This window comes from Chelon labrosus (genome assembly GCF_963514085.1).
Source record: "Chelon labrosus genome assembly, chromosome: 9".
In the NCBI taxonomy this organism is placed as follows: domain Eukaryota; kingdom Metazoa; phylum Chordata; class Actinopteri; order Mugiliformes; family Mugilidae; genus Chelon; species Chelon labrosus.
The window spans coordinates 22964086-22981280 of NC_140359.1; the positions used below are offsets into that span (position 1 = coordinate 22964086).

The window sequence follows — 17195 nt, forward strand, 5'->3', positions numbered from 1 at the left end:
CACAGGCAAAAGTGTTAAAAAATAAAATGGATGAACGGTTATCGGAGGTGTGAAACAACAAGCTTTGTATCCGTGTGTCAAGATAACCATACAAACGTGTGTGTGTGTGTGTGCTCTCGTAAAGCTATATTTCTGAGGACCATTTTGAGTTTTACACCATCAGAGTGAGAGCATTTGTGTAAAGCGAGGATATTTTGACCAGTCCTCACGTCTTTACCAGGCTGTTCGAGGGTCAAGACTCATTTTTAGGGTAAATGTTACAATTAGTTTATGGTTTAGGATTAGGGTTGAGCACACAGGTCATATGTTAATGAATGTCTCACAAAGACAACTATACAAACACGTGTGTGTGTGCGCAAGTAAACGTATGAATGTACCTGGGAGGAGCTTTGTCTTCACAAATTCATAAATAGGCGCTTGCAGGAAATATTTAGTCCATCAGAAATGTCCAGCATGGGTCTGTATCTGCAGAGAATTGTCGCAGGCTTATTTTCAGGTAATGATGAAATGCTTTTTCTCACTCTTGCATTATCTGTAGTTTATTTTCTTGACCAAACCGTGTTTAACCCTCGTGTTGCACACCTTGACCTTGTCCTCCAAGGTCAATTTGACCCGGGCTGTTTTGACTGCTCGTAAAGCATGATGTAGAATGTTTTGGTAGGTGGGTGGATGGGTGGTTGTACGTGTGTGTGTTCATCGTGCTACAAAGCGCAATAGTGTGACCCATTGCACCACTAAATATAACAAATTGATCCGGGAAGACAACAGGTGCTCGCAACACACCTAATTTAACAAATATAGCCAAGTTCAGCATTTGTTTTGCATGGTTTAGCAGCCTTATAGCTTTCAATTTCTCAAAATCATTGACCATCAGAAAGCTGGGAGTGTTGCTAAAACAACAGTAACTAGTATTCATTATGTTGTCCCTCTCTGGTCAGTGTCTGTATGTTACAGTAAATTGTCTTGTAAAGAAGGCCACAGTGGTCCAACCCATGAGTCCATGCAGGATGTGTTTGACCGACAGCCCTTCAGGCCAGCTGTAAACCTCAGCAACCCCACCATAGCCAACATCTCCTTCACCTTGTATGCTGTGCTCGGGGTGGTGAGTTTCCTGATTAGTAATTGAAGGATCATAACAAGAATATTGCATTTTGACTTAATTCCAACCTTCAGTTTTGAGTGGTAGTAATCAGCATTAAATGATTTTTGTTTTTTGCTGTACTTCAGAATGAGAAAGCTCAGATACTTACTACCTTCTTGTGGCTGAGACTGGTAAGTAAAGAGCATGAAATTACATCACACACTACCAATAAATGTAATCTGATCCAGACACATCATACAGACAGTATAAACTGAAAAGCAGATATTCTATGCTCCAAGTGTAAGAAGAGATTATTTCTGATTAATTCCTGGCAGTACTGGCATAATGAGTTCCTGGTTTGGGACCCTGATGAGTGTGACGGAGTCACTAGGATCTCTCTTCCTGTGAAGGAGCTCTGGTCTCCAGACATCATTGTCTATGAGTTGTAAGTTCAACTGTGAATCGTTTTTATGGATGACAATGTTGCACACACAAACATAGGCTATATTAAGACTGCAGGTAAATCTGATTTGTTTATAAAATCTCATCTGTTGTGCACAGTTGTTTGCTAGGATTTAGATTGGGTTAGTGATTTCAGACATCACCTACCAGTCTGCTATTGTAATGATGCATTGTTCCAGTAGGTTCCTTCCCAACTTGCCTCCCCCATCCATGTTGTCCTCCATAGCTCTCTGTTAGTAGCAGCATGGATTCTGCTCAGTACTTCCATCAATCTGGATTTGATGTCACTGATGTATCCTGCTCTGAGTGATACAAATGACACTTCAAATTCCATCTTAAGCAGCCAGAACGTCCGGACAGTGATGCATTTGTAGAAATCCAGTTGGAGCCAAATATGCTTTGGCTCTGATTTTCAAAAATCTGCTTCAATGTTGAAGACTGATAACACGGTCAGCCACAGCCTAGTGGTGTTGACACAGATCTGGACCAGAGGAGATCACACCTTGTGTCTGAGCCAGAGCTGCTAACTGCCCTGGGACTAGCCAAAGATCCTGAGGTCCCATTTAATTAGGTGCGGATACAACTTGGCACACTAACGATCTCAAAATAAAGTGGCAACTGCTGTGTCCTGGTCCTGTGTACCAACTGCATCACTGCTCCCTAAGGTGATGGCACATCAGAGATTAATGTGATGTTGAACATATCTATCTCTGCATAACCCAGAGGCTGATTTGTAGGATATAGGGGCCCAAGATTAGCTACACACTCATGCTTCAACATGAAGACATATGAAGACAAAGGAAACTGAAGTTCTGCCTTAGACTCTTTTTTTCTTTTTCTATTTTTAATTCCTGTATTAAGTGGCATATTGTTCCTTGTTGAAATACATCCATAAAGAACACAAAACACATACGAAACTGTTTCCTTCATCTCCGATCCTCCTAGTGTGGATGATGATGTCTCCCAAGCGTGCCCCTACGTCTACGTCAACCACACAGGTCACATCCGCTGGGACAGGATGTTGCGGCTCGTCTCCGCCTGCAACCTGGAGATCTTCAGTTTTCCTTTTGACGTGCAGAATTGCACATTTACATTTGGCTCCTACATGCACACCAGTAAGAAAGAGCTTCCCGACAGTTACACAATCACACAGACATGACAAAAATAAACAAAAGGCGGCGAAGAAAGTCAAAATCATCAAGTAAGCAGTCAGAGTTTCATCTGGCTGACTTACTATTTCAGGTCAGCTGATGTGTATGTTTTTTCACAGTACGGGATGTGAGGATCAGTCCAGCTCTGACATTTGAGGAGATATCTGGAAACTCAAAACGTTACCTGGAAGCCAGTGGAGAGTGGGAGCTGGTGGACATACTAGGAGATACCTCCATCCTTCAGTTTGGCGTCGACGAGTGGGACATCATCACTTTCTGGGTCAGTTTTACTTATGAGTCAGCTGGCTGTAGTCTTGATACATAGATATGAGAGTAATACCATTGATCTTAAAAAAGTAGTCAAGAGAGAGACCGCCAAAAACTCACCTTTAAAAACAGAGATTAAGACATAAAAAGTTTTAATTGTAACAACTTTTAATTCTATGTCCTCTAGGTGGTCATAAAGCGGCGTCCGGTGCTCTATGTGGTCAACCTGCTGATCCCTAGCTCCTTCCTCATGCTCATTGACATACTGTCCTTCTACCTGCCTCCCCACAGCGTTGACCGTGCCTCTTTCAAAATGACCCTCATTTTGGGCTACACTGTTTTCCTGCTCATCATGAACGACCTGCTGCCCAGCACAGCAAACGGCACTCCCATCATAGGTCAGGGGTGGCGACAAACAACCAAAAATAGGGAAATCTCAGTACCTTGCCTTGAGATCATCTAAGCCGCAACTCTCTCAACCTCTCTTTACCCCTTTAATGTGTGCACTTTGGTTCCTCTAGGTATCTATTTCTCTGTGTGCCTGGCGCTCATGGTCATCAGTCTGCTGGAGACGGTCATCATTACTAATGTCCTCCACCACAACTCCATGAAGTATCAAGAGGTTCCAAACTGGGTTAGGGTGGTTGTCCTCAAACATATAGCCAACCTCATCTGCTACCGCTGGCAGGAGGACGTCCAGTCCATCTCTGTACCACAGAATAATAAACCTGAAAGCTCACATGGCAATTCAGGCCCATGGATCATCCAGCCAGCCTGCCAGGAACCTGAACAGCCTCCACCCATCAACAGGGGTAATAAAACAGACGGCGTTTAAAACTCTGCTCTGCTATTTATTTATTTTGCCTTGAAAATGCTTGAGGTAATTTTACAAAATATATTTTTTCTATGTACTGTATGTCAGCCTAGAGAATATGTCTCAGCTATATCTACCTTACCTGAAAAACCATTGAATCAAAAGGCCAAACTTTTTACTGTATCAGCAGTCTTACACTAGCTGTTTGAAAATTCAAGTTTGTGTCCTTCCTCTAGAATATCGGTTTATTAATCTTGCTGCAGCATTCAAATTTATAGACTTCAGTAATGTGTAAACTGGTGACTAGGAAGTCAGTGCATCATGGGCTTTAATTATTAAGATAAATTAAAGGGGAACTACTGTTTTTTACAACCTGCACTTTATTTATATAACTTTTGTATAATTTGTAGTCTGCCGGGAGATAATTCGATCACCGTGTATCCATATAGTGGGAGTGACTGGGGCACCGAAACGCAGCCTCTCAATAATGCATTATCTGCCGCGAAACTCGTTTATTTCACCAACTGCTACTGCTATGGTTCATCCACAATCTCCGAATTGGAAAAATATTCAGTAATGTTGCAAAAAACTAGCAGTAGCAAATTACAGGTAAACAAGCCGGCCGTTGTGGGTGTGCGCAACGCTCAGAGATGACATCATCCAGGTCAAAAGACATCATCTGGGATCTGTAGGTCAATCTACAGACCCCGGATGATGATAAGAGCTAACTCCAGACTCAACGGGGAACAGCATTAGCGTACGATAACAACATATTGGTGAAATGAACGAGTTTCACGGCAGATAATGCGTTATTTAAAGGCTGTGTTTCGGTGCCCCAGTCACTCCCACTATATGGATATACGCTGATCTAATTATCTCCCGAACGACTGCAAATTACACAAAAGTTATATGGGTGAGTAAACGATCATATTTTATGCCAGAAATAAGGTACAGGTTGTTAAAAACAGTAGTTCCCCTTTAAAGTTTTCTTTATGAAATCATTTATAATTATTTTTTAAGTTTTTGGAGACCAAACAATGTGAAACTCAGGTGTAGGTATGGCTTTGCTCAATTTACATACAGATAAATATCTTCTGAAATATTTTGTAAAATATAATTAAAATGAATTGATCATTTATGCCATCATTACAGCAGTTGGTAGTGTCAAGTACATTCCCTAAACCTTTTAAGCTATAAACAGTTTGTGTGGTGCAACTTGTTTTATTTTGCATTAGCATTCATTTCCATTGTCCTGCCAGGTGTAGATAGCCCACCTGAACTGCGACAGATCTGTCAATACATGGGCGAACTTCACGCCCACCTCACCTCCCTGCAGAAGGAGAGCAAGCTGCAAGACCAGTGGTGCCATGTAGGATATGTCCTCGACTTCCTCCTCTTCCGCATCTATCTGCTGCTAATCTCCTGCTACGCACTGGTCATCATCTCCATGTGGTGCATCTGGATCAGCCAGTAATGTTGTTCAACAACAATACATATGCTAGCTGCATATTAAGACAAACAGATTAATATGTGTTGACAGTTTCCTTAGAATAATTCTTTAAATAATACACATGTGGCTGAAAACAGTTTTATTGTAGAAAAAGGACAAAACAATAAATCTTGTTTTAGTATTTGTTTCCTGGTTTTATTCCATGCAGTGTTACTCATACACTCAAACAATAATGAGAATAAAAAAATAAAATGAAAGTGATTCCATGCATTATCATAATACCGTGCATGATTCATTATTTGAATTATGCTTTTTCCCCATGTTAGAGAGATATGACTGCAGTTATGGCCATGTTAGTTGATTAGCTGCTTATGTCTTTATGGATTGTCAAAGGTTTTGTGGTTCTGTAGTTCAGAATAACCTGGTAAACATACTTAGTTGTTGTGATCCCATTAAAGATCCTCCTTTGTAACAAAGGCGGAAGCATTCCTCAGAATTGGTTAGTTGGAGAGAAGACTGAATGTTCATATCTTCATGAGTATGTCCTCCCAACCCTGCAGCACAAACTGCGTTGATTTGTTAAGTTATCAATAACAAAAAGAGACAAGGTATGATACAAAGGCCGCAAACCAATAGAACAACCATCCAAGTAATGGTAATGGTCCTGCATTTATACAGCTTTTTTTTTACCTGTTGGTACTCAAAGCACTTTACAGTCACAGATCGAACCGCTGACCTTCTGGTTGCTGTATTTGCTTTCGATCTAGCTGCCACAAATACAAGTTGTTGACTCATGTTATACAAACCTCCCTGAACACTCTTTATGCAACTGTTTTAATGACATGGGAGTTTGAATATGCCTAAGGCTGTAGTCATGCTACAGTGTAGTGTAATGCAACGTCAATATCAACCTGTTTAGCGGTTTCAACCTTCACTTACTGAATACACCCAGCAGGACTATGCAGTTAGTCAGACTTGACCGTAACTGACATGAAGGTAAAGGCCGCTGAGCTTGTCTTCGTCTGTTTAATGCTGCTACACAGTAAGTAAAGAAAACATGACATTAAAAAAATTACAAAATCACCAAATTTTATTTAACCCTCATGTTGTCTTCGCGTTTACTTGCACACCTCTTGTGACCTGGGCTATTTTGACTGCTTATAAAGTATGATGTATAAAATTTAAAGTTTTTAGTGAACTTGTTTCCAACACATTTACATAAATTTTACATTTATTTTTGTATTTTATGGTATGATACACCTAATTTACCAAAAAGTACAAATCGTTTTTTGGCAAAGGGCAGGTTTTAATGTGCTTACATGTGTTTTCTATCTATATAGAGATGATGTGTTGCTTTGCTTTCTTCTTTATTTTTCATTAAAAGTGGATTCCAGTCTCCTGATAGCCACATAAAAGTGTAATGAAAATAAACAAAGATGTAAATTCATATTGTATTGGATAAATAAAATTTCCCAACAAACCACACATAGACATGTTAAAAACAACAACAATTAACATTATAGAAAAGGAAAACTCCCAAAAAACAAGATAAAATTTACATCTAAAAATACAAGACTTAAATAAACTGTGTTAAAAACAGCCAATCGTGATGCTATCATGTACTAAAGTCCTGATACAGCACTAATACTTTGCTAGCCAACAATTCACTGGACACAGAAACAACTGCATTTCATTTGAGACTTGTTAAAAACAAACAAGTACATCCACACATTTGCTTCCACATGTTTGGTATTGGAGGAGGAAAAATGAGGTCAGCTGACGATGCTAACATAAGCAGAAAAAAATAATAAATGAGGTACAGCAGGTGGAATCATACACACACAGACAGAGAGCTCACATCCCACCCGACTTCATCGTCTTTTTGATCCAGGTGAGTTGCTTTTCTGTGAGAAACGAGTACACTCCGGGTTTATTGACCAAGCCGCACTTCTTTCCAAAAGAAGTGACTCCAACCACCGCTCCATTACACAACAGCGGCCCTCCTGAGTCCCCCTACGGTGAGAACAATGACATGAACGGTCACTTTCAGGCATTCGCAGCAGTTAAAGTTGCAGTGTGGAGCTGAAAGTTGCAAAGTTTACCTGACACGTATCTGCAACGTTTTTACCGTCGGAACCAGCACATATCATGCTGTTGGTGATGACGGGGTTGAAGTTGTAGAAGTCGGGAGAGTTGCACTTCACTCTGTCGACCACGGTCACGTTGACGGACATCAAGACGTCGGACATCTTCTTGGCGACGTTGTTTGTTTTTCCCCACCCAGCCACTCGACACTTGCTCCCAGCTGCGGGCTCTTTGATGGTGTTGCCCAACTTGAGACATTGCACTGTCTTGGTTTGCTTCGCTGGTTTGTTAAGCTGAAATTTGAAACATTATTACTTATTGTATAGATGCAAACTATCTATACCTTTGGTTCCATAAGAGATTGATGGATGTGCATAATGTACATTTTCTTATGTAGCACCATTCTTGAGTTCAAGATACATTTCTGATTTTTTATTTTTCAGCCACAACATTAAAATCAACCAATGCTGCTGACCAGGCAGCCCCACCCCATAGCAACAATGCTCCCTACTGGCAGCAGCCATCCCCAGCAGGACAATGCTTAAAAACAGCTCAGACAACATGAAAAATAGTCCAAGGTGTTGAATCAGTTTCCAAACTCCCCACATCTCAAACTGATCTATCAGAAGTATCTGTGGGACTTTATTTACAACAAAGATCTTAAAGCGAATACTACACACCACCGGAAACGAATGAAGACAGACCAGCACAGATATGATGTGTGATGTGTGGACTGAAGCTGCTTCCCTTGTGAAAATCACAAATCACAGCCGAGGCAATAAACTTGCAGGTAACAAAGGTGTGATAAAGTCTCTCAATGGGCGAAAAGAAGGATTTGATTTTATTGTCCGGTTTGAAGGAATATATATATGTATTTAAGATAAGAGGCAGCCTGCCTTTACATTTATTTGCTTTTGGACAAGTTTGAATCATTGACTGTATATAATATGGACTAGGTGTCACCACTTTCTTCCATTGTTGGATTATACACTGTACTTATTTTTTACATTTCTTTTTTTTTTTTCTTTACAACGCTCACGGACAGCTTTACAGAGTGATTGGCATGGCAACTGGTAGTTGCCATTATGTCACATCCTGTTTCTGTAACGCCAGATAACTAAAACTAAACTTATTCAAAAAATTGACACTTGAACGTGCATCGGTATTATAGTTTGCGTCCCATCCACTACCATGGAGGAGGTGGAGCTTATGACGTATACTGCAGCCAGCCACCAGGGGGAGCTCTACTTGGTTTGGCTTCACTTTAAAGGAGCAGCTCTGCCGCCCATCTTTATACAGTTTATGGTTTGAACAATATTTTTTTCTGTCCTGTCCGAACAACATTAGCAAATATTGATTTAACTGCTAAAAAAACGTGTTTCTCAATCGTCTTCAACCACTTTCCGGCACTGATTGCTGTATTATATCTTTGCTCAGGGTCATATGCGCTGTAATGTGAACTTACCTTGAGCAACATGAGGTCATTGACGTTGTCTGTCTTATCATAGCAGGGATGAGGATGGCTCTTCTTCACATTTAGGACCTGCCAGGAGTCCTTTTCCTTTTTTTTGATTGAGTGCACCCCCAGCATCACTTTCTTAATGCTGGAAGGACAGAAACACAGCCAGTGTTACATTATAGTGCAGTTATACGGTTAACAGGTAAGGAGCGCATATATTAATGATAAAATAGTTGCACCTCCACTGGCCTTTCAGTGGCAGTGCATCAGCTACGCCTGAGGAGGTGTGGATAGCCCGGAAAAGAATCTGCAGATTCTCACCATATTTACTTCTAGTTATATTCTTGCACTTTTCTAATTAGGTGTGAATCAAATAGAAACCTGCACAGCATTTTTTTCCCCCCATAGACTGGAGGTCTTGCTCCAGCAGAGCTGCTATGACGGTGCGGTCGGTGGTTGTGGTGTAAAACTGACTTTCAGGGGTGTGGGCTGATATGAAACTAGAGGAATTTATACAGGCAGAAATCTGCGCGTCAAGCATCGGGCATAGAATCATCCAACTGGGGTCGCTTCTTTCAATCCGGCTTTGCAAAAGCGTGCAGAAAAACATGAGTCAGCTGTGGTATTATGATGCATTCACTTAGCAAAGTTACAGCTTACCAGAAACCTGCGGAGCTTCTGTGCTTTCTTGCAGCGGCTGACATTTGACATTTGTGATCGGTTAATTTGAGATCACAGTTGTTTAGTTGTCGTTCTTTCTCGAATCAAATGCTCTACAATAGAGCTCCACAAAGAACCACTGATGACAAATACTGACACCAAAAACACTGACAGGTGAGTATAAATGTCTGTCTGCAAAGCATCATCCCTGAACTCTGATTCATCTAGACAGAACTCTGACAAAGCCCAGGCGAAATATTTCTAACTTTATATTCATGCAAATACATTCTAAAGAAAGCATGATCCCTCTCAGCACAGGCTCCTCACAGGGCTGTGTGCTGAGTCCACTATTGTTAGGGCCACCGCCTATTTGTCCTGCTGCCCTCTGGGAGGCGACACAGGTCCACAAAAAACTCACACTGCCAGGCTCCTGAACAGCTTCTTCCCCATCCAGCCCCTGATTGTTTGCCCCGCCCTGATTTGTCTCACCTGTGCCTCATTGTTCCTCTAGTATTTAGTCTCCGTGTTTCCTTCCCCTTTTGCCAGTTCGTCTTTGTATCCCATGTCAGTATCGTTCTAGTCTTTTCTCTAACGACAGACTGTGTTTCTTATAAACATAAATAGGAAATGTTAATTATCACAAGTCTTCTTACTCTTTACAGTGGGCAGCGGTCAGGACCCATTTTGGATCGATGAGTATCCCTCCACAGGCTGGTACCTTGGTCTCCAGCAGAGCCATGAAAGGCAGTGAGTGTGGCTGCACTTCATTTCCTCCAATAATCTCAGAACCATGACCTAGAACATAAAAAAAAATAAAAAATACAACAGGCAAAAAAGAGCAGAGTCAATAAATGCACAACACAAAGAAGCACGGTACCAGTTGCACTGTCATACTGAAAGAAATTAGTAACAAGCAGTAACTCTGCATTGTTACATGAAACTGTCATCTAAGTTAATTAGTGCACAACTGAAAATATTACTCACTGGACTGGACGATGAGGAGAAACACAAACGGGACGAAAACTCTGAAATCTCTCAGGCTGAACATTTCGTCTGTCTTCTTTGATCAGATGATGGCGAGTGCACTGAAACCCACCTCAGTGTGCACCCTCGCCTTTATGTGTTTAGCTCAAAGGATGTGGTCTCACAGTGGAAATCGACGACGAGTCAGCACATTGGGCGCAAGCAAGCTATGAGAACAGAAACAACATCTTATCGAGGGCCTGTGGTAGCATTTACCAGTAATTATAACCATTTTATTCAGCAGCTGTGTCGTCATTGTGGTTATGTTGTGATTGAGTCAGAGAAAACTGCGAGAAAAGAGAAACATACCGATTATGTGAAAAAGGTTGGGGGCTAAATGACTTTCATTAGATTCCAACAGACCAAGTATCTGTGGGATGATCCACAGTGGAACCCTCCCCTCAAAGGCCCCCCATTAACAACATTCTGTTCCCAGACACCACAGGACACCCTCAAAGGACTATGTCCGTTCTCTGATGAGTCCCAACTGTTTTGGTCTTGGAAGATGGTCATAATGTTAAGCCTGATCGGTGTATATCTTCAATCACAAGCTGGTTAAAGCTTTTTTTTTTTTCTTTTAACAGAACCCATCGTTTTCTGGATAGCTGTTTCCTCCCGTTTGATGCTAAGCTAAGCTAACCCTCTCCTCATTGAAAGGACAGGCCTCATTTTCTGATGTAGCTTCCTTACATAAGAAAAAATCCAAAAATCTGAATTGTTTCCTGTTATTTTTCTTCAGGAAATCAGGAAGAAACAGTCATCAAACACTGATTTTTGCATTCAGCTTTTATTCATATGACACTTGGTTACATAGGCAGCCGCCAAAGACTGCAAAAAGTTCCTCAAGGTACATTTCTACTGTTTGCTTATCTGACAGACAAAGTCGTCTGGATTGTAATATTCTAAGTGGACCACAGAGCTTAAAAACTAAAGGGTTTGAGAACTTGAAATTGGCAATATCCACGGTCACTTTCTTTGAGTAAAACACATTAATTCCCTAAATAATTCCTTTGTGCTTCTAGTTTTTAGACTAGCTGAGAAATATCTCCTTGAGACACTCACATAATTGTAATGCCACCAAAGGCCTGATTACATTTGACACTTAGGGTGAGAATTTGCAACACCGTCTCCTAATTTGCAGCAGTGCTGCAGAACCTGCATGGAAAGTAGTCAGCATGCACCGATAGGCCATGGGGACAAAAAAAATACTGTATCCAACAAAAACAAACAAACAAACCAACAAAATGGAAATACAAAATAAAAATACTACAAAATACTTTGATAAGATGTGTCTCCGTGATTTGACCGGTACTCGTTTTGTGCCACATTCACATTAATTTTCAGCTTTGATCTGAAATATGTTTTTACTTATTTATGAAATAAAGCTGTTTTAACGTCTGGGGACATTAGATACAGTTCTTGGCTATAAATCTCAGCCACATCACATTTATCGACCTTGGACATAAACTTATAGGTGAATCCCAGTGTTAAGTGTCAAGGAAACAAAAATAAATAAATAAATAAATAAATAGAATTAAAAATAATACAATAGCTAATATTATGCACTTCTTTCGTACTGCTGATTGATTTCCCACATAAAGGATTTCTCAGCTGCAGTCATATGAAGTTGCAAACTCTGCCACCACTACAGTTTAACAATAAAACTACACTTAACTCATGTATGTAGTTACATTTACCCTACATTACGCTGTAATATCGAACAGGGCCTAACAATGTAGGTCACAAGTCCACACCCCAGTCATCCGTGAGGTGCTTCATTCTGTTGCTACATGTTAACACCTTAGCTCAGCCTGTCATGAGACACATTATTTCTGAAATAAAAGTAAAAGTGGACCAGGTCTGGAAGTTTTAGTAAAAAAAAAAAAAACTATGATAAAAAAAATGACACAAAAAATACTGTTAGTACCCAGAGACTTTTCTTCCTGCTATCATCATCGCTTTGGATATTGTGGATCAAATTCTACAAATCGTTAGCCTCATAGCATAATTGCCTGAGTCATTTTTTGACCACTCTTAAAATATCAATAAAAAACACCAACTTGCTAAAAAATAAGCATCTGTTTCTCTGTTATAATAAACTTTTAACCTCCAGCAAAGTGTTCTACTACAATCGTACTTAAACGTCAAGCTAACTGATGGAAAGCTCACCAGTCAGACTTCTCTTCTGCACAATACAGAAATTGCTATTGATCGGACATTTGATTTAATTTATATTGGTTAAAAGATATCTGCACGTCAATATGCCTGATCTGCAGGCTAGCAAAGCTTTTTAGTTTCCATTTTTAGCTCGAATAGAATTAAACAATCACAACTGTTGCATTCAGTCAGTGTGCACTTACGCCCTGACAGCAATCAAGCTAGCTAGCACGTAGCATGTATCGAGTAAACACTTTACTGTCGTGGTTTTTTTAACTGAGAGTAAACTTTCCCGTCATTGACGTTGTCTCTCATCTCCAACTCTATTCTTGTTGCTCAAATTGGCAGTCAACTTTTAACAGTGACTGCTCCAATGAAAAAAAACAAAAAAAAAACACTCTCTGTGCGGAAAATCCCGAAACATTGGTCGCACATTACAGCCAAATGTTCTTATACTGTGCAGCGGCAGCGCTGTTACACTTGTGTTAACATTGTGGCAAAAGAAGGGATTGGCAAAAGATCTGTCCAGAAAACAAGGCTCTGGACTGCTGGTTATTATATAAGCTAGTTAAAAGTGTATTGCTTTTCAATAAATATAGCTTTGATCTGCATACATGAATAACGTCACGTGTGGTCGGACTCTCAAACTCTAGTTTTCATTAGTCTGACCGTTTCTCTGAATTCAATCTTTGCCGCCCTGTTTTGCCAGGTTAGATATGTTTGTCAGGATACTTCAGCGTTTGCATATTTAATCAAATCACGCCATCTTGAACAAGGTTACCAACTTCCCCCGCTCGAGAATGAATCTATTACAAGTCTAGAAAGTCTTTCTTCCTTCGTTTTTTCAACCGGCTGCTCTGGTTCTGGCTGGGATCGGTTCAACAACTGTCTCCTCGAGTATGAGCTCCACCGTCGATTCTTCAAGATCTGAGTCCTCGGAATCGCCCTTGTACGGGGAAGGTGATTTGCATTTTTTCACGACGTAATAAAGGATCAGCAGCGGAGGGGCTAGAGACACGAACTTGAGCGTCTTCAGAAAGATGGTGATGATTTTGTTTGTCTCGTAAGAATCAGCTGCTGAGGAAATAAAAGACAGTCAGTTTAAAACACATTCACTTGTTTGTTGTTGATTATTATGCATCTACGAGACTTGCAGAAGTACAAAGCAGGTTGGCTTCCACTCAAAAATCCACCATATATTAACTACCTTTTGAGCCCTACCCACCTGTTTTGACTTGTAGAGTTGTAGGGTTACTCTGAAGGACCCTCACTTCACCAGTAACATCGTCAGGCCGGACAACGAAAGCGGAGATCTCGATGACGTGCTCTGTGGCTGAAGTGAGGTTGCCGATGCTGATGTTCACCAAGGCAGAGCCGTTGGCCAGGAGCGTCTGATGTGTTTGGCCGTTGACTGTCACGTTGTAACCGTGCAGTGTCGTCTGCATAAGGGCGGAGACGTTCCAGCTGAGAGTCACGTGGTCGGCTCCCACCGAGTCCGCTGACACCGACTGTGGGGAAACTGGACCTGTGAGGGTGAGAGAATACCATCAGAGAAATGAGATAACTGGTTGGAAAGAGCGTTGGCGGGCTCACAGAAACAAACTTAGAGAGGGATGTCTAATGTTGTCTGATCTCCAGCATCTTTCTGTGACTTCCAAGTGAGCAAGTGTTCACAGTACAAGAAACTTTAAAGATGAGGCAGTTCCGGCTACTTTTGATCATTTTCTCTGTTGCTTTTTCTACCAGCCCCATCTCTCATAAGTAATAAGGGTTGATTAGAAGCCATAATGTGGAATGAATGGGACATGATGTGTTAGCATGAAGATCAGATAGGGCAAGGCAAACAGGTAGGACTGGATCTAAATCATACACCCGTTGCAAGAGTTCTAATATTAAGTCCTCTGCCATATCTATCTTTTACTGTATGTTCACGTTATAAGCCAGATCTATCAGTTTCTATCAATGACAGAAGTTAAGCGTTGCTTACCCTGGCAGACAACCATGTGTTTCTCCATACAGTAGCGAGCCAGTAGCTTCCCGTCCTTCTCCGAATTGGCTTCCAAAGTTGCACAGCGGCCCTCTTTGTTGTCCCTGTGCCAGCGCTGGTAGCCAAGCTCTGCCCCGTCCACCCACTTCCAGCCGTCCAAGGTGCTCCGGCGTCGCAGGCCAAGCCAAGAGCTCACTTTGTTTGTCGACATGGCATTGAGGAGAGTGAAGTATTGCTCCTCTGAGCTCAGGATGGCGAGGTCCACATAGTGACTCTGACAGAACTCCCGGCCAGTGATCCAGGACATAGGTCTTTGGACCAGGAAGTAATGCGAGGTGATCTGGCCCACTGCTAAGCCATGGCACACCACTGGGGAAAGGGAAACAACAGAAGAGGACAATAGACATAGAAGTTAACAACAGCAATTATGTGTTGTTGAGCAGAGTAATTTAATACTGACAGAATCCGAAGACACAAAGAAGTGGAACAAAATTACAGCAGAGATGAAACAGTAGAAGCAAAAAAAAAGAACGCAGACAGAGACAAAACAACTGCAAAGAAAGGAAAACACAGAACCCCTGAGAGGATTTTCAGGGTCACATGCACACGCTTTCACGCGCCTTTACATACATGCACCCAAAGTTGCAACCAAGAGAAAACCAATTGCAAAAACACAAAATCCCCACAGGGAACCGCCACTGTGACCCACAAAGAGCGACCACAAGAGACACAAAATTATCAAAGAGGTGCAAAACCACAACACATAGATGGAAAATGACTACAAAGAGGCTCGAAACAGCCATAGATGGGAAACAACAGTAAAGAGACACACAATAACAATATATATGTATATATATATATATATATATATATATACATATATATACAGTGTTGTGCATGAATGGCATTCATTGAACACGTTCATATTTTTGTGAATAAAGAACAAAGTGAACGTGAGCTATGAACTTGAACTAGTTCACTTTTTTTGTGCGAACTGAACTTGCACAACACTGTAGATGGATAACAGTTATGATAAGAAAAAGAGGCTTGCTCATATGTAGTAGGACATCAGGCCTCTACTTATCTCCTGCCAACACTTTTTACTACATCAGGATTTGTTTAAATGATGAAATATAACAACTAATTTTTTACTATCATGAGCCATGTAGAAGAAGTTTAGTAACCGTTACCCAGAACAGCCAGCCACTGCAGAATCTTCGTCTCAATGACAGACATACAGCACGATCCGTGTGGTTATCCTAGAAGGTGGAACGTATTTTCTCCTTCCTTTTCAGTCAAACCATGTGTCAGGTTTATCCCAAGCCAAACTGTGTTGATCTTGCAGGTTGTTTGCGATACATGACCAATTGTCTCTCCCTCCAGTCTGTCCAAAGCTTCCTCTGCTCAGGAAGTTTATAAAACCGGCTCACAAGGGGAGGGTGATGCAAGGGGTGGAGAAAGCAGGAGTGTGCATAGTTGGCTGCTGTCCACTATCAGGAAGTTTTCATGAATAGATTCCCAAACTGAACCTTTACATGTACTGCTAAAATGTGTCAAGTCAATTTCCTTCCTACTGAAACGTCCCATCACATTTGCCTTCGTTTGCATTGCTAAGTTTTTGTTAAAATATTTTGCAGTCTTGCTAGTAAAGGTCATTCTGAATTTTGTCTGTGAAAAGCGTTTTTTGAATACATTTCACCTACTTATGTGTACTGAATTTAATGTCTCATGCTCTAAACAACTGCAGCCTGATCACTGAACCTTTTCTCATCTTTATCTTTTAATCGTGAACAAGAAAACAACAGAAAACAGCGGTTTTGCAAGTGTGCGTACAGGCCGAGCAACTTTGGCTTGAATGATTGATGACGAGAGGTGCAGAGCTTTTATAGGGCGTGCTAAAAATTCTGTCACCTAGCTCCACCCTTCGTTCTATTTTTAGAACAAGTTCATGCACTTTGTGATACTTGACATGTGAATGCGATTAAATCTCAAACATATTGTCTAGAAGTAATGTACTTCTGAAGTCTGTGCAGAGAAGGAAAAAAAACTTAACAATAGTGGATTGTAAGGTCACCTGCCTCAACCTTCCCTTTCATTACCTGACTAGGGCTGAAACATAGATAGATAGAGTTGGTATCACTGGCTGTAATGCTGTTCCCCCAGCAGACCACTGCAGAGAATAGGGTACTAGCCACAACAGACATCTTGCTGCGCACATTCAAGGACCTCAGCTCCCTTTGGAGATATAGTCTTCTGCAGCCTCTCTTGTACACAGCTGTACTGTTGGTCCTCCAGTTCAGTCTGTTGTCGACGGTCACTCTTCCACCACCTCCACATCCCTGCCAAGGATGCTGAGGGGCAGAGGAGCTGTTCCCTTCCTCCTGAAGTCAATCACCATCTCTTTGGTCTTGACCACATCAAGCAGCAAGTGATTCTGTAAGGAAGACTCTGTAAGGAAGAAGGCCCAGCAGAGGCTGTACTTTCTGCGTCAGCTCAGAAAGTTCAACCTGCCTCAGGAGCTGCTGATCATCTTTTACACTGCAATAATCCAGTGTGTCCTGACCACATCCATCACTGTCTGGTTTGGATCCGCCACCAG

At 41.3% G+C, this 17195-nt stretch overlaps 2 protein-coding genes across 2 annotated transcripts; one reads left to right on the forward strand and one right to left on the reverse strand.

Annotated features, from left to right (window-relative positions):
• Positions 1-119: 119 nt before the first annotated feature.
• On the forward strand, positions 120-5249 carry LOC311493355 (5-hydroxytryptamine receptor 3A-like; the record flags this gene model as incomplete). The annotated part of the gene is made up of 9 exons (XM_084551976.1): positions 120-496; positions 939-1102; positions 1228-1272; positions 1417-1526; positions 2489-2658; positions 2814-2974; positions 3149-3359; positions 3483-3773; positions 5035-5249. Exons 1-9 carry the CDS (start codon positions 445-447, stop codon positions 5247-5249), a joined length of 1419 nt encoding a protein of 472 aa, XP_084408102.1. The 5' UTR covers positions 120-444.
• Positions 5250-7022: 1773 nt separating this feature from the next.
• On the reverse strand, positions 7023-10477 carry LOC311493356 (granzyme A-like; the record flags this gene model as incomplete). The annotated part of the gene is made up of 5 exons (XM_084551977.1): positions 7023-7238; positions 7328-7603; positions 8776-8914; positions 10083-10224; positions 10414-10477. The coding sequence occupies 5 exons, from the start codon at positions 10475-10477 to the stop codon at positions 7080-7082; spliced, it is 780 nt and encodes a 259-aa protein (XP_084408103.1). The 3' UTR covers positions 7023-7079.
• Between the last annotated feature and the right edge of the window lie 6718 nt (positions 10478-17195).